Here is a 17,294-nt window from a genome sequence, read left to right on the forward strand (position 1 = left end):
GCCAGGCCGATAATCTTTCAAAACCTGTTATGCACAATAAAATATTTTTTTAAAAATCGAAATTTGGAAAATCTATGCCATATTACTAAAGACCCAAATAGAATTGAAATTCTTATCATTCATAAAGGTTAAAACTCCCTCACCCCTGTGTGTTGATTCATTAGGAAATTTCGGCTAATTTAATTATGCTCTTAGCCAGCAATAAAAGTGAGCTACTCTCAGCTCCATTTAGCATTTGACGCCTGAAAGCCTAAATCCATTCTGCTGTAATTTACTAATTTTCCCTCAAAATCACTGGAGGAATCATAAACCCTATCATGATTCAGCACCGAGCACTGCATTCACATCACGCTTTCTGAAGGTACATTCATTACTGCCTCTGTAAACACACTGAGAGTCAGTAAACAGTCTGATCAAAAGAGCTAACTGGTCACTGTTAGCACAACACATAGACAGAAAACAGCCTGTCTGGAAGAATGAAAGGGCACAAACGGTGAGCCGAGTGTGTGTTTGTGCATGGATGGACAGCATTGATGTATTGGCTTGCACCACATTCCATTGCTGTGCTGAGGGTGGGCTAACTAACCAAAGTTAGTGACATAAACGAACTACGTGACATTAACTCCGCCGTTGCAGACAACAACAAATTAGCCTACTGTATCGTGACCCAGATATTGTATCGCCAGGTCTGCTGTAAATCCCACCACCCCAGGAGTGTGTGTGGTAGGATATAATGCTCGTTTTGTCACAAACCATTAACGTCATTACAGATAAAACTTGCTAACTCATAGGAGAAGAACGCAGAGGAAGCATAACACATCTGCGATTCTTTCCTATGAGCCCTAGCGCCACAGAGCATTAGACACATGCACCACCTGGAGAGAATGAGGTCAGGTTAAACATCTGATGACCACCAGAAATGATTTCATTTTTCAGAAATGTTGATGTTTTTCTTGATAATGCCGAGACGGAGGAGCTCGTTTTATGGAAAATTATACCCGAACCAACTTCCTTTATGAGCATGTGTTGAGCGAAGGTCGCAAAAGCATGGAAGAGGAAATCAATCAGGATATCCATCACTACTTGCATCTGCACACATACACAGGATCTAACACCTCACATTAATTAAACAAGTGCACTATAATTACACTGAGAGAGAAAGAGAGAGAGTAAATGACTCCAAAAAAAGAAAAGGAGAAAGGAAGGGTTTGATTTAATGAATAGATGCATCAGTGTTCTTGGCTTCAGGGTGAATCCAACGTATATAGATAATCAAAGAGCTAAATATGACACACATGAAAAAAAGAGTAAAAGCGAACACACAAACGCACATATGAGGTCTTAAGCTGTTAAATGAGCCGGCTTTCTGCATCTCCTTTTAAAGGATGTGAGAGATTAGACTCTGCAAGGCTGCGAAGATTTGCCACCACTTTTGATTAGGAAAGGATCATCCTGGATTTTCTGCACATCACACTTACACACCGACACATCAGGAAGAGCAGCTAATTACAAACACGCAAATACTCGCACACTCTCCAGCAACTAATTACCTGCTGGAAACGACAGGATGTGCAGGTGAGAGAAGATGGAAAAAAAATAAAAAAGAGATGAGACCCAAGACTTAAGGAAAGCAGACGGGACCGTTTAAGACGACGTTGAGACAAGAGGAGAATAGAGACGACAGGCTTATCACTTCAACATCTGTTTCTCCTCAAACACAAAAGCTGACACATTCCAGAACCGATCTGTAAAGAAACTCCAGTTATCTATGAAGGATCAGCTACAGAAGATCCGGACCGAAGAACTGTTGCGAGATGGGCCGTAAACCCATCACTCTTTTTTTTCCAGGAATTAGGAGGGGAGGAACAGTAGGGAGGGATAGGGGGGAGAAAACAGAGAGCGAGCAGAGAAATGCAACAGCTGTTTCCCATCACATCTGTACACAGACACGGCCATCAGCTCACAGACGCTGCCCTGCGGAGGAGAGAGACAGACACAGGGTGGTGTGTGCGCGAGGGCTCGCGTGTGTGTGGATGGATGGTCATGGTGGGGGTGAGCTGGAGATGAAATATAAAGCGATGGTCGGAGTCGAGCACTGGAGTAACCTGCTCTGCATTCCCCTTGTGTGAGACGCTTAGTCTTTCACTCCTTCAGACAGCTGAAGTTCCTCCTCTCTCGCTCGCTTTTTCTGACATTCAGAACAAGAAGGGCCTGTGTGAGTTCAAAGATGAAGGAACCCTGAGGAAAGTGTGTGCGAATGTCCTCATCAGCCCCTGCTAGCTACACCGTCAAGGCGGCTGTGAGAAATAGGGCACATCCATCAGAGACTAAATCTGTTCCCCACCTCACACGAGTGAGGAGCATGCTGTTTCTACATGCATTTTAATGAAAATTTAATTAACGTTATGCAAAGTACCATAATAAAATATTATCATAAGAACCATAAAAACTCATAAATGCAAACTAGAGGCACAAAGAAAGCATACACTGTAAAAACTCCTGGTTGCACTTTAATTTTTAAGTTTAAAAAGCAACTCCTTACTAGTGAAGAAGAAAGTTGGAATAATTTAAGTTGATTAAACTTTTTTTTTAAAAAAGGATTTTTTTACAGTGATGACTCAAGATTAGAAAAAGCTTTGAGTCTTTCTAAAAACTGAACAGATGGAGATCATCCAGGGTGTGAGGTCATCAGACAGGGGTCTGGAGTGGGGAGATGGTTTCCATGACACTGAAGGAACTACTAAACCCAACCCCACCCCCAAACCTGCACCCCTCTGAGTTAGCATTTCTATTAACGGATGAGGTTGCACGCACTACTCATTTTTGTAATTCATAAACCAGGATGTTTACCTCTCTTCAAGCTGGTAAATGAATAAGAAATATCAATAAATCAAACTAGGAAGAGATGAATCAAACTGTACACACATCTCTCTCTTACAGACTTCTTAAAAGCATTTTGAGAAGATAATGACTGTTAGTCCGAGTAAACAAACACGGTTTTGTTTGCCTTGCTTTCAGTCAGTGATTGATCTTTCCTCAGCACAGAGAACTAAATCAAAACATTTACTCCACTTCAAAAGAACTTTGTTTACAACATATCTAATCTAAACTGTTTTAACGTGTTTACTTACCAGTTTAAATGGGGACCAAACAAAACGTAACTAAACTCATACCTTAAAAAAAACAATTTACAATTTACAAATGTCTGGTGACAGTCTATTTTTGTGCAGCAAGTACACAGAACTAACACCAGTCTGTGCACCATTTAACCCTGTCTAACTCCATTATTTTGCACCAGGTATAAGGTTATGCTTCAGTTCTCTCTTCCTCTTTCTGTCTGTTCTCATCTCTCATCATCTGTCTTTTTCTGTGGTCCACCTTTCCATGCGTTAATGTATCATCTATTCATCCATTCATCCAGATTGCAGTGCTGCTCAAAGAACCAGCAAATGCTTTTAAACGTAGCATACTTTGATAATAGTACAAGACTCTATTTTATTCTTCAGGAATTGACTAGATAGTGGGCGTTACACCCCACAATAGGCAAGATTCAAGAGAAATTTTGTCTATTAGTTAATATAAATCGAAATCTCTCTCACAGTTCAAGTGGCGTGAGCAGAATATGAAAATTACGGGGGGGTTTCCCAGACAGGGTTTAGATTAATCCAGGATTAGTCCTTAGTTATATTAGGACATTTAAGTAGTTTTTACACTGCAAAAAAATGCATTGTCTTATTTTCAGTACAAATATCTAAAACTTTATAAATTAGGATGTATTTTCATGATGAGCAAAATTACCCAAGAAATAAAAGTCTAGTTTTTAGACAAAAAATATTACATTTAAATGAATTTGTGTTTTAAACAAGCAAAAAAAATCTGCCAATGGGGTAAGAAATTGTTTCTTGATTTTTTTTCTTAGAAAAAAGTCTACTTATTTTTTTTTATTCTTACCCCATTGTGAGGTTTTTTTTTCACTTAAATTTGATATTTATTGTCTAAAAACTAGACTTATTTTCTTAGGTCATTTTGTTCACCAAGAAAATAAATCTTGATTTTAGAATTTTTAGATGTTTTTACAAGAAAATAAGACAAAAATACTAAGTAAGAAAGTCATTTTTTGCAGTGTAGAAACATACCTTACAAAAAAACATTACTGATGTGCATATTTAGATGAAACAATGCCACTGATATATTTTAAGATATGTCAGCACAATAGGGATGGGAACACGCTGCGCTGGATGAAGCTCAATGAAACCTCTATTGCAGGTATTATGAATAATGAGGATGTAGTTGGGATTATAGAGTAAGGTTCAACAAGGAAATATAGATAGATAGGCAATGGTCCATTTGTGAGAAGGAAGAGGAAACGGTTTTAAACTTCAGACTTATCACCCAAGGTTATAGGTGGCGATAATGCTCCTTAGGAGTTAATCGACATTAAACAAAAAGAAAAAAATATGGTTGGGCCGATAAATCGCCCGATAATGTTTGCTATGCTTCTTAATGAATTACGGTGAAATGCCGCTAAAAATCTAAAAGCCAGACGGCGAGCTCGTGCAACTCAATATGGGCCGCAGAAGAAGAACCATTTCACACGCATCTTTAGGAAATGGCTTAAGTATATACTTATATTGCTGTTCTTTAAACCTTTTCGGGTATTTTTATGATAATAAACAATATGTATAATGATAAAGATTATGACAAGTGTTGCTTTTCAAATGCATGTTATAAACGACTCCGACTAACAGTGATTTTAGACATACTGATCAAAATCTGTAGTACAAGAAATGGCTGCGCATAATATCGTCTGTGCAATTCAAAATCGTTATTGGCCGGCCAGGTATTATTAGTCTATATGGGCATTTATCCCATCCCTACAACACAAGCTGTTTTCGGTTAAGATAATCCAAACATGCATTTTAGCTGGGGACCACAGTTAAGCACTGTCCAGGAAACCGGCCCTATATCATAGTCAGACCAAGTTTTGGATTATGCTCACATGGTTTACATTAAAATAGCTTGCACCAAATTGAACCTTTTAAAAAAATACCAGGAAAGTGGACTAGAAAGGTAAACAGGGGTTTTGATTTCATCATACCAAGACCTACATTTATTATAAAAATGTCCTGAATATAAAGAAATGATTGTAAATCTGTGGAGGTACTGCTGAGCTCTGTCGTGGACCTTTCATGCGGAAAGCTTTTCATTCCTGCAGGTTGATTTCCTATCAAAGTGAAAGGTTGAAGGGGAACACTAACAGAAGAAAATGGAGGATGCAAGTAAAGCATGTTAAAGAAAAGATTTCTTTCATCTGCTCTTTTCAACTCTTCAGGAACCATATCAAATAACACCCTCACAAAAGCTCACACAAGGTGAGAAAAGACTATCCATGTGACTAGTTTAAGCAAATCTGTTTCTAAATTCTGAAAACCATTTACAGAAACACCTTTTTCCACAACAGCTCGGTGCATATGATGCTCGTCTGTCAGCTTCCCCACATTTCTGAACCTTAAATATCAATCATGTTCTCTCTGACACCTCTCTGTCCTCTTCATCATTCATCTCTTCATCCATCCACCCATCTATCCATCCCTCTCTTCCCTTGCATCTAAATAAATAAACACAGAGAAGGGGAACCAAGAGAGAAAAACTAGGACACTACAACCTGGGACCCACAGACCTCCCCCACACATATAAACTGAATGACAGAGAGCAAGAGAGGAAGGAACGTGATACCCGCACACATTTAGGTAAAGCAAGGAAGGAAGACAGAAGGAAAAAGGAAGAGGATGATAGAGATGTTCAGGATACAGGAAAGTCAGCCTGGGGGGGATAAAGCAGCCAATGGAGGGTGGTCACCAACACTACAGTTTATTAATAATCCATATCAGAGAAATCTTTCCAGTATTAGATTTCCAACAAAGATGCAACGGGATAAAGATGAAGCTCTTAAAACGCATCTACCAAACCAGAACGCTCCAGCGTTAATCACTCACAGCCTTTTGTACATCCCTCGCTCCGCCTAAGGCTTTTTCCTCTGTTTTTTCATTTGTTCTCTCACAGGCCCGTGTTGCCCTGAGGGTTTGCTTATGACACAGAAGAATCGCTCATAAACTGGAAACAAACTCAGAGCACACTTATATCATGTTAGTCTAGTCATACATACTGTACGATACGCTTGAGGATGTTAAGCTTGCATGCAGATGGAGAGCTGACATTAAATTTCCAGCAGTCTGAAACGGTTTATATCTTATGTAATTATTTTACATGCATATATTTAATCCAGACGGAGACTAATTGGAATATTTGCACTTATAAAAATTCATTTCACACTGCAATGAACCGCAAACAAGCAAAATGGTCATTAAAAATGGAAAAAAGTTACCACATTTATATTTTATATTTTCCATTACGCTCTGCGTCTCGGGAGCCGAAAAGACGGGGTAAAAAGATCCATTCGGCAATCATTCGGGTGAGAGTGACATTTTCTCTTCTCTTTATTCTTTTCTTTGTAGTTTTGTCCTCAAGAGAGCAGAGGAAGAGAAGGGCAATGGCTTAAACTCTGCTATATCACTTACCTGTATAAAGAGGCACGGATGAGAGAACAATGAGGGGCTTTCTTTAGACCCACACACAGTCACACACTCTGGTCTGAAAAGCTGTGTTTTTAAGAAGATGTAGGGGGCAAACACAATGGCTTCTCTGTTCCTGCATGGTCACCAATTCCTGTCCCATTACTCATCAGTGCAGGACAAAACGAGATGTTAGGCAAAATATTTACCCTGTTGAGCTCTACGAAGAACACAAAGGGCGCACTCACACTATGCAAACCAAACCACGCCCGGGTGCGTTTGACCCCTAAATCCTGATTTGTTTGACTAGTGTGATGATTCTGTACCATGCCCGGGCACAATTTGATTAATCGCGCCCTGGCAGGCTTGCAGAGGTGGGCTTGAGCGCGGTTCACTTGGGCTCAGGCGCGGTTCAAAAGAAGAGATGTCAATTGCGCAACCTTCATCTGCCTTCGTAAAACTTTTTTGATGCACGTGGCAGAATTACGTGAATGTTTCAGCTGCACACGCAACAGATCAACTAAGTAATATGATAAGATAAGTAGCACGTGAGAGGGCAGTGGGTCATCACGCACCAACGACTAGAATAAAAAAAAAAGACTTAACATCACAATGGGCTTCAGTGTTAAGAGAGTCTTTACTTCCTGTTTTCTTCAAAACAATCACATCCTAATGACAAGAGCACGCCCAGGCTCGGATCGCTCAAGTACATTGTGAGAGCGTGCTTTTGGGGGAGTGGGGGTCAATCGCGCCGTGCACGGTTGGTTGGGTCAGCCCAAAAAAAAAAGTAGTAGTCTTTCTTTTTTGAGCTTGGTCACTGTTTGAAATAAGCTTGGATATTCAGCAAAATCAAATTTTATGTTCCACACAAAAAGCATACAGCATACGAGTCTGTAATGGCATGAACTGTGTCATTTTTTGTGTACTATTCCCTTAAATTATTTGTGATCACCCACTCAAAATCAATTGCTTTATTAGATTCCTCTCACAGGTCCGAACAAGTATTTTGACCTTTAACAGCATCACAAAATGATTTTCTCTGCTTCATATTTTCCTCCTTCAACAAGTGCTGTTTCATCGACTATGTGCGTTAACCCTTAAAACCATGTAATGCGTCAAGAAAAGAAAGAAACCAGTGAGAAGAAAGACCACAGGGAGAAGAAAAGACAGGTCAGACCCAATTTTAAGAGAAACAGCGCAGGCCAGAAAAGAAAAAAAATGGACCTGTCAGCGAAGCGCATAAACAGTGCAAGACTGAGGCATGGCTGAAGATTAAAGAAACTGACTGGTTTTATTTGTAAGAATGAAATTGTATCAAAGTTAAATCAGGAATGAGAATATGCCTGGGTTCCCCCGTCACCGTAATAAACGCACACGCAGCAAAAAACAGAGTAGCTGAAAACTTGCAGTGACTTTGTTGAGGATCAGCCGTCCTGGTTTTACAAAGCAGAGTGGATTAAACAGCATCCAGACAAATCCACAACACATCAGACAAAAGCAACCATGGAAAAACAATGAACCTTAGATGTTACAGAGACTAAAAACCAGGTGACTGGAGAAATAATAAGAGCTAGAAAGAGAAGAAGGTCACTGGAGACCCAAAGACACAACAGTTCAGCTATGAGATAGACTTGTTAAGTGGAGCAAGTGCTCAACATGGAAGAAGTGAGAAACTGGGGATAAAGATGAAGATGGGCTCATGGGAGGATGGACTGTACTGCACTCCTTCATTAAATGGTTGACGGGAGAAAAGACTGAGGAAAAAACATCACAGAAGGAATCTATAGGGGGACACAATGAAGATCAGAGGTCAGAACAAAACTTGACCACCCGCATGGAAAACAACAAAGGAGACAGGCAATCTTACTAAAACAAACTATTATGGTTATGCTTGTGTAATGAGAATTAAAGCTGAATTTCTAAGCTCCCCTAAACAAGTTTTAGTTCTTCTCAGAAGGACATTCTGGTGATTTACAGAGTATTTTTTCTTATATACTGGCTATTTAAGATACTACAGACTATATACATTTAGTGAACATGCCCAGCAAACCTTCAGGGAACAATCTTACCTCACACAACATTGTAAAGAAAAATGATGTCTCTTAGGCACAGTTCCAGTTCTCCTCAGGAAAACATTCTCAGGAGAACGATCATTTTATTTTATTTCGGCAATTCGCACCAAGTGTTCTACATTATTTTACACTATTTCTTCATATATAATGACCTTATAAAACACTACAGGGAACATACACTAGCATTCACCATATGTACCATGTACAAGACTCACAGGAGACAAGCAAAATTATCTTAAAGGTCATTGGTGTTTGTCTTTGACAGCTCGCTACACTGGGCATGCTAATGACATTAACGCTCTCTGAGGAGCGCTGTGCAGTTCACGCTAACCGGAATCGTGTAATATGATAATTCTGCTCACTGCGACTGTGGTGTAGTTACTGTAGCTCGAATGGAATGAGACTGCAAGTAACAAGGCCATTTCGGTCTGGCACCGATCCAACCTTGCCTCCTTTATGCCGTCAGTGAGGGAAACCGAGTGCTGGCGCGACCTTCTGCGGACCAGGTGTGAGGAGCTCAGGAAATAAAATACAAGGGCAAGCGCTGAGAGACAGGCGCTAACTCCATCACTAACCCTAGAAGAGCAAAGGGATTAAGAGTGCGAAAGAATGTGAAAGTGAAAACCTACAAATAAAGAAAAAGTATGGGGATGGTGGTATGTCTGGGGGGTTTTATTGCTTACACTGGCAGGAAATAACATCCCTATGGTTCATTTTCTCAGAGAGATTATATGAACTATATTAACGTCCACAGCATCAGATGTTATGCTTAATCTAATGGAGTGTGCACACCAAAAGCAAACTGAATATGCGCATCACGTTACTCGCTCTTTATTGCATGGGGGAATTATGTGTTTTTCACACCAGACGTGCAAATGAAAACATTGCTCCATTTTCTGATACAACCGGATGTGGCAAACCAGATTGGGTTACACCACAACAGGTTATGCAAATTTCACGCACGAGTTTGCACGGAAGACGCAATGCAAGTATAGCCCTTTAATGGCAATCGTGTCAGTTGGTGCGATTTCGCATCTATTCGCATCTTGAATTGACTTTATATCTACTTATGCAAATAATTTAATTTTAGTAGGTGAGCACTTAAAAACCAAATAGAGTAATAAAGTGTTGGCGATATTGTTCCTCTCTATTGTGACAGTTGTGGTTTGCGCTGTTTTTGCTATTCTATTAAACATAAAACGATTCTTAAAACTTTATAGTTATCTGTCTTGGTGTAAACAGGCCTTTAGACAGGAAAAGCCACATGACTGACAGCTCAGGTTTTTCGTAAAAAAAAAAAAACGCACAGAAATAAGTCTCTATACATTACACACTGTTAGGAAAAACTTGGTTGCGACATTACTAGATTCTAGGGGTGCAACGGTTCTCGGTAAAGAATCGAACTGTCCTGTTATCCTCCCACGGTTCGGCATGCACGTGCACACGGTGCACCGTGTTTTATTCGACCACGCATTTCTAATATAGTTTGGTGAAAAAAACAATGCATAAAACCGCAAATGTATGGTTCTGAATCAGCTCTGTGTGCGTTTACGTGAGAGTAACTGTCCAATCAACTCGTAATATGCACATCTGTTGCCAACCTCACAGTTCCTCCTGTGCTGGTGTGTGTGTTTGTTGCGGACCATTTAGGGCGGCAAGCGAAGGAGAAAAGCCACTAATAGAGGCACCGCCAGCTTCATTTAAGTCTACTGCAGCACCGATGCTCAAGAAAACGTGGAGAAAACTATAATATTCGCACAGCGCAAGTGCCGTATACTCAAGGCAATACATCTAATATGAGAGTCGCTTGCGCCGTCATCACCAGGTTGTTGTTGTTGTTGTTAGCACGCAATTGCAGGTGAGATCGAAAAAGCACACATTGCTTTTCGGTGTTTAAATGTTAACAAACTGATCTTCTTGCGAAAAAAACTTGAAGATAGTGGCATAGAATATAAAAGTAACCCAGTGCTCTAAGCTATTTTTTTTATGTTCATTTTGAAGTTCACTGTATGTTGGTACAAGTGTTAAGTGTTTGTAACCCAATTAATACTTTTATTTTCTTTGAATTTGACAGTAGCCTTTTTGAACCGTTGCATCCCTAACTAGATTTCAATTTTCATCGTAGTTAACAAATTGACCGTGGACTGTCAGTGCAAGTACCTCCTGAGCAGTGGACATATAGGTGTGAAAAAAAGTAAATAAAGGAGAAGATAAGTCATTAAATCAGATGTCCTCTGGAAACCGAGGATTATATTTTACAGAAATGCAAGTCCAATATAAGCGGGGGCGTAATGTCTTCAATAAGCTGTGTCGACTCACAAGGGCATCGCTGGCCTTGCTGATCGATACAGGATCAATAAAGTAAAGCCTAGCTTCCATGTCTGCCTCTGACTAGCCGACTCCAGATGGACACACTAAGGACAGTGAAAAGAGAGGGAAGACAATCTTCTAAATATTATTGCAGTCACTTCATAAAAGAAGAGAGAGAGAGAAACCAAGGCTAATAAGAGGAAGATCACCTTTCTTTTTAAAGGTGCTGACTACCTGATTTGCAATGAAGGTCACTGAGCATGAGTCTCATTAAACACAGAAAATGTCCATGCATCACAGACATCCCTCAGAGTACAACATGTAGTATAATGATATAATAAAAGACATCTCTATATATTGCGGTCAATCTGAGAAACATAAAAGTGTGTGTTTGCATGTTACTTGATGATAAAAGCATGGCACTGTTGGACGGAGACGCAAATGCATTAGTCATAATCCAAAATCCAACTCTCTGCAGTGGTATTCAAGTCAAGCTTATGCTGTTATTTGAAGGTACCACATCTCCAGCCGCGCTGGTCCTTTTACCCATCACCGTCTATCTTCACTCCGCTGTGCCCAGTGTGTGAGGCTGCGGTAATGTCACGGCTCACGGTGAGCAGCCGAGTCCCTGAAACCACCGGCATACTAAATTCATGAGACAGCACGAGTGAGCTTTTAAAATCCTTGGGAATGAAAACCTCTTTCACCCCATGAACCTTTTAAAAATAGCTTGTTCTTTCCTCTTTAAAAACCAAAGATTTCTGAGACTTTCAGCATTTTACATCAAGTAAGGAAGACAAAAAATCCTTTAAGAAATCAATTTATTAGATGCTCTTTCTGTCAAAGCCACAATGAGGCCGAGTTAATATATAGTGGCAATTAATTTATTCCAAAAACCATCAGGGTAGCAATGTTAATCATAAAACAAACTGGATAACATTTTGTCTGGAGGGGCTGACAGCTCATCATGTCCTATTCCTCTTTATGTCTTTTGGCTTCTTTTCAGAAGAGGGAAGATGTTTAGTCATCTTCCCCGAGTATGCATGACCTACTCTAGGAATCTGGCAACTCTCAGCATTCCCACATCAATCTGGCAACCGCATACCACTATTCGGACCAACTGGCTACTGGCCCCTGGAGGGTCACTGATCTACCAGCATGCAACAAAATAGAGGACAAACTTTGCCGGCATGGGTTGTGATACATGCAGGAACGACATAAGAATCTCAAATTCAATTGTAAAATGGAAGCAATTTCACCACAATATCTTCACTTTTGAAGTAGACGGTAAACCACAGCTGCAGGAGAAGGCCATTTTCTCTTCCTTCCGTGGCACTTTTGTTTCACTTCACACCAGCTTGTTGGAGGCACTTCGTTGGTTGTCTTTCCATCACAAGGCAAAAGACTAAAATATGAGGACCAATTAAGTGGACATGTCAACCCCATGAATCTGTAAAACCATAAAAGCATTCTGAGATCTGACATCTGCTGAAGCAGTGAGGCTCGAGAGAGAAAGTGACAAGAATAGAACGAGGCAACCAGAAACAGAGAGATGCTTTAAAGAGCCTTGTCATCTAAGTGCTTCGAGGACCAGTCGAGATTCATTTTTCGTGAATTTTCAAAAGAGTAAGTACGAGGAGTGAAAGTGATTCTTAAAAAGGCCCTGAACATAAACCAAGGTGCTTTCCATATTTCACCCGTCACTCTTTAACTGTCTCTCTTTTCAAATTAATAAGGCATACGTGACCCCGTTGGCGTATATCTGGCCGTGAATATTTTACGGAAGTTTGCAGAAATCTCTCCTGTGTCTATATTAGTGCAGGTTCATGATAATTATAAGGTCAATCATTGATATGAGCAAAGTTCCTTCGCAAAGCAGCAGGTCAAACACAGAACCAAGACAAGTGTTAAAAGCTTTGACTCTCCGTCAGGCCCGTGGCCAGGGGGCAAATGAGGGCATGATGGCCCCCCAGAAAGAATTTGTGCCCTCCCAGTTTTCTTAACAGACATAAATTAAATTGGAGAGCTAAATTTAGTCATATACTTTGATATAACGATTTTGTTAATAACGTGTGTAACTGAATTCATCCAGTGACTGCAACTATACTTAATCTCAGGCGAATGGCTTCAGCACGCAAATAAAAAAATGAGCTAGCGCTTCCTTAATGTTTCAGCCTGCAAGGTTTTAAACATTTGCTTCTTAAATGCAACTCACATGAGCTAGTACTGTCACTATCCTCAAAGCGATCTGTGTAGAAAAATCAGACTATTATTAATAAAGTTGAACAATGATAACCAAGCTTATTAAGATTGTTAGGTGATTTTATTTTGAAAGTCGCCAAAATAAAGTATAGTGGGGAGCCCCCGAGGAATTAAACTGCCCCCCAGTTATGCCACCTTGGTGCCCGCTCTTCGTCCACAAACTCCCCTGCATTCATCTGGCCTTATCTTTTACACCCAACTTGAATGACATATCTACAATTACAGCCTGTGAACATCATTTAGACAACCTAGGAGGAAATCCTTACATATACAGACTGTGTGGGAGTGAGACAAGAGCGAGAGATACATGGCACATTGTCTTACTGTACAATTTTGTAAAGAAATGGTTCAACCAACATAAGAAACCAACAGTTCATGTTACACATACAGAGTTTAAAACTAACAGAAATTTCATTTTGGATGAACTATCCTCTAAACCAGGTCTTTGCACAGCCTTTCTGTTTCTCAAGTGTTTCGCTACACCCCTCCCACATTCTTACTCTGATGCTAATAAACAAAGTGGCCTTGAGGTCAGGGTGAGGTGGGGGGGATTTGAATACACCAATGACAATCATCTCTCAAACAAAAGCAAATGAATAAGGACAACCAGAGACGCCAGAGGACGTCGAAAGAGAGGAAGGAAACCAGGAGAAGATCGAAGAATGGAGGCTGCACCTATAGAAAAGGTTCAGATTCATTCAACAACAACAAGCTTAGATTTAGCATACTTTGTTTGCATGCTCCCTAGAATGTGTGCGCACTTAAGACGTAAACCGAGTGGACAATGGAGACCATCTTGCACGATGAAACTCTCCCACCCATTTACCCACCATTTATTTAACCCAGCTCTGCATGCAAGCGAGCCAGGACTGTCGCAATCGCAGTGTGTATTTGTTAATGTGTGTTTGTAACTGCTGGGCTCACGCAGTTAAGAATAAGGTCAGTCTAGCCCCCACCTCCCGATCATCGGAGCAGCCTAACATTTTCGAACCACCCCTCCTCCCTCACTCCAACACAAACACACACTTGATGCATTCAGTCAGAGACGCCGCTACAGTCGGCCCCCCTAACCCTGGATTTTAATAAAAATACAGCATCTCTATGGCAACGGGTTCGAGCATTTTTTGACCCGTGTTCACTAGGAGGGTATTATAACACAATCACTAGCTGTTTTTGTGCAGATCTCCGCTGCCGGTCGCTGCATGGTGCTGCCAACAAAAGAGAAACTGGATTGAGTTTTATAAAAAGATAAAAATGTTTAAATCCAATTCCTGTCTGTAAATCTTTTCATTAAAAAAATCCTGACGTTAATAAAATAAATCATACACTTCAATGCGTTTAAGTGTTTTCAATAGGAACACAGTAAGGGAAGTCTCCAGGGGCACAAAACAATGCTTTGACCCCTAAAATATTCCACAGCTGCTGCGAATAAAGGCAAAAGCTCCCAGGACACCCAAGTAAACGGATGCGAGGAAGAAGGTAAAAGAGAAAACACAAGGACTGTTTATACTGTTGCGTTAAACTAAACAATCATGACCTATTCTTCCACTGCTCGGTTCATAAATAAAACAAATCCTTTGTTTCGATATTCCAGTTTTTCCCCCTGAAGTGCTGCTGATGTACTGTGAAATGGGCCCAGGCAGAAGATGGCCCAGCCTATGAATAAGTTAAAGGAGTGAATGTCGTTTATAAATTATGATGCAAGCGATTAAGATTAAGAGCTGCGTCGTGTGACGTCACTACATTGTGAAGTAGGCTACCGCTACGTCTTACTCATTTTTACGTAACAAATGATTCATCGTTTCGCTACACGGATTGTGAGGTCATTAAGAAAAAAGTAAAGATCAAAGTAACAACATTACAGGCGCTCGGTTGGACATTAACACGCCACTTTTTTTCTCTTGACACTCAACACCAGTTCCTTTCCAGCTCGCTGTCAGGTGTAGTGCACCTGCGAACCGTGACACAGCCACTGAATTATTAAACGACAAAGCGAAAAGTAAAGCTGCAAACGGAGACACAACTGTACAGCACAACCTGTCATAAAAGACTAGCCGAACGGCATACTGCATGAGACGAAAGGTAAATTATGACGACAGAAAAAGCAGTGACGTAACCATCATTAACCGATCTGTGCAGTCCCGACGAAATAATGCACTTTTGTCTATACTGATTAATTGAATAAATTCAACAAAGAAAATGTGCGAGAGTGATTTATACAGCTTCAAATGAAATCCTGAAACGATACACCAGGCTGAAACTTACACCACAAAATTAACGTCGGCAACACCCTGTTGCTTTTGTCGCGCGAGATCGATTTACGTTCATTTATTCGTGTCATTTCAGCTGGAAATAATTGGATGTGATTTGAAAGCGTGAGGGGGTGAAAGACGCCAAGGGACGTGAGGAGGACTGAGAGAAAATGTGGTAGAAGGAAGAGGGCATTGAAGGACGCAATGGTAGTGCATCTAGTTTCGCAAACAAACACACCTGCAAACACCTACCACACATGCCAAAGCCACACCTAGTGAAAATGGCGCTGACCGAAACCAAACTTATGCAATCTATATGTCTATAAAACATGAACGGTCAAAGTTATTATACGTAAGTTAACATCTGACAATCTGTTTAAAGGACAAATAGAAGACAAATAGAGTCATTGAAGAAGCGTGTGGGAAGAGCGCACACACTATTGGGAAGAAATACACAGTAGGAAATTCTGACATGATATCGAGTTGCGCCAGCTCATTGGATAAATATATTAGATTGAAACCGAAAGAAAACAGTGTGATTCATTACCTCTGACAGTTTGTCATTGCTAAAACTGATTAACTTATATATAATCTTACCTTGAAGAATTAGGAGTAAGAGTGCGCCTAACATTCTTGACATGTTCATCAGGGAAAAGGGTGGACAGTCCAACTTGATTAATGCGTCTGTTGTCCGCTTGTTGAATTAAATCAGCTGAAAGCCGTAAAAATCTGACAAAACAGTCCACTGATAATCGCCGTAACGTTAGATTAAAACTGTTAAGCGTTTATTCTGGTTTCCTTCGATCGGTAAGTACTGAAACTTATAAATAAGATGCGCCTGTCTCTATTCAGCGCGTGCCTCTCAAACTAACAGACAATCTCGGTTCAAAATTCCCTTTAAATCGTATAAAGTCCTTCGAAACTGCCCCGAGGGTCCGGATGACAGGTAGGAAACGTCCTACAAGTGAATAAATATCCTGTAAATGAGTTGGAGGCTTCGCAGACGGGAGTCTCAACCTGTCGCCGCTCTGGGATTGTTGAATTCTGTTGAAACTCCGTCGGAGAGAGCACTGCGCTGATTCGACAGAATCGCGTGATGTCATGCTGACGTCACGCCGGTTTCAAACACCTAAATTTCTAGATGCTCGGGTACTTTCCATTGTCCAGTAGAGCTTTGACCAATATTTTAAAAGTTTAAAATTAATTCTAGTTAACAGTCCCCAAATTAGAAATGAGAAATTATGTGTAACGTTATACTAACTACTGGATCACCCTGTTCAACATAAAACCAAAAATAAACCCACTAATTTGAAAAAAAAATCAAACACCTTTGCAGAGTAAACCACGTGAGACTATAAAATATGTTTGGGTCATACAATATTAAAAGCTTAAAAACTTATAAAAACTTTTAAGCTATTTACATCGAATATGCTGCCTGAAGTAGATATTGTGAAAAGGGTTAAATTACACTGAAACTAACAGCTCACTTATTGTGGTGTTTCAGTAAAAATGCGGTTTGTTTTGTTTCCAATTTAGGCTCGGAAATAAATTCATTTAGCATAATGAGCTTCACTGAGATGCCAAAAAGCCTCTCAAATGTATTTTAGGGAAGTTATAAGTTTTGAGTAAACATTCATATGACCACAAGCAGCTCCAGGGCTCCTCCTGCTGGTGCCATTAATACACTACAGCTAGAAGTCATTTGTGAAACACTTGCACACTTCAATTGACCCCTCTGCCCCAGTAAAGACACTTGTAATAAAGTAGACAACATCAGCACAACTGCGTCTCCAAATTAACATTGTTTTTTCCTGGAAGATATGGTA

The 17,294-nt window shown here is 40.3% G+C and overlaps 1 protein-coding gene across 2 annotated transcripts in view; it reads right to left on the reverse strand.

Moving 5' to 3' along the window:
• The window catches only part of LOC129447900 (nectin-2), a 77,286-nt gene extending 60,753 nt beyond the window's left edge, over positions 1 to 16,533 (reverse strand). The window contains exon 1 of one of the 2 annotated variants that reach the window (XM_073872053.1): positions 16,066 to 16,533. In XM_073872053.1, coding sequence (XP_073728154.1) covers positions 16,066 to 16,114 — 49 coding nt within the window. In that variant the 5' untranslated portion in view covers positions 16,115 to 16,533. The remainder of the gene's footprint in view (positions 1 to 16,065) is intronic. The other variant, XM_073872052.1, reaches the window with a different exon arrangement.
• Between the last annotated feature and the right edge of the window lie 761 nt (positions 16,534 to 17,294).

The sequence above is a fragment of the Misgurnus anguillicaudatus genome, chromosome 10 (assembly GCF_027580225.2).
Source record: "Misgurnus anguillicaudatus chromosome 10, ASM2758022v2, whole genome shotgun sequence".
Taxonomy (NCBI): Eukaryota; Metazoa; Chordata; class Actinopteri; order Cypriniformes; family Cobitidae; genus Misgurnus; species Misgurnus anguillicaudatus.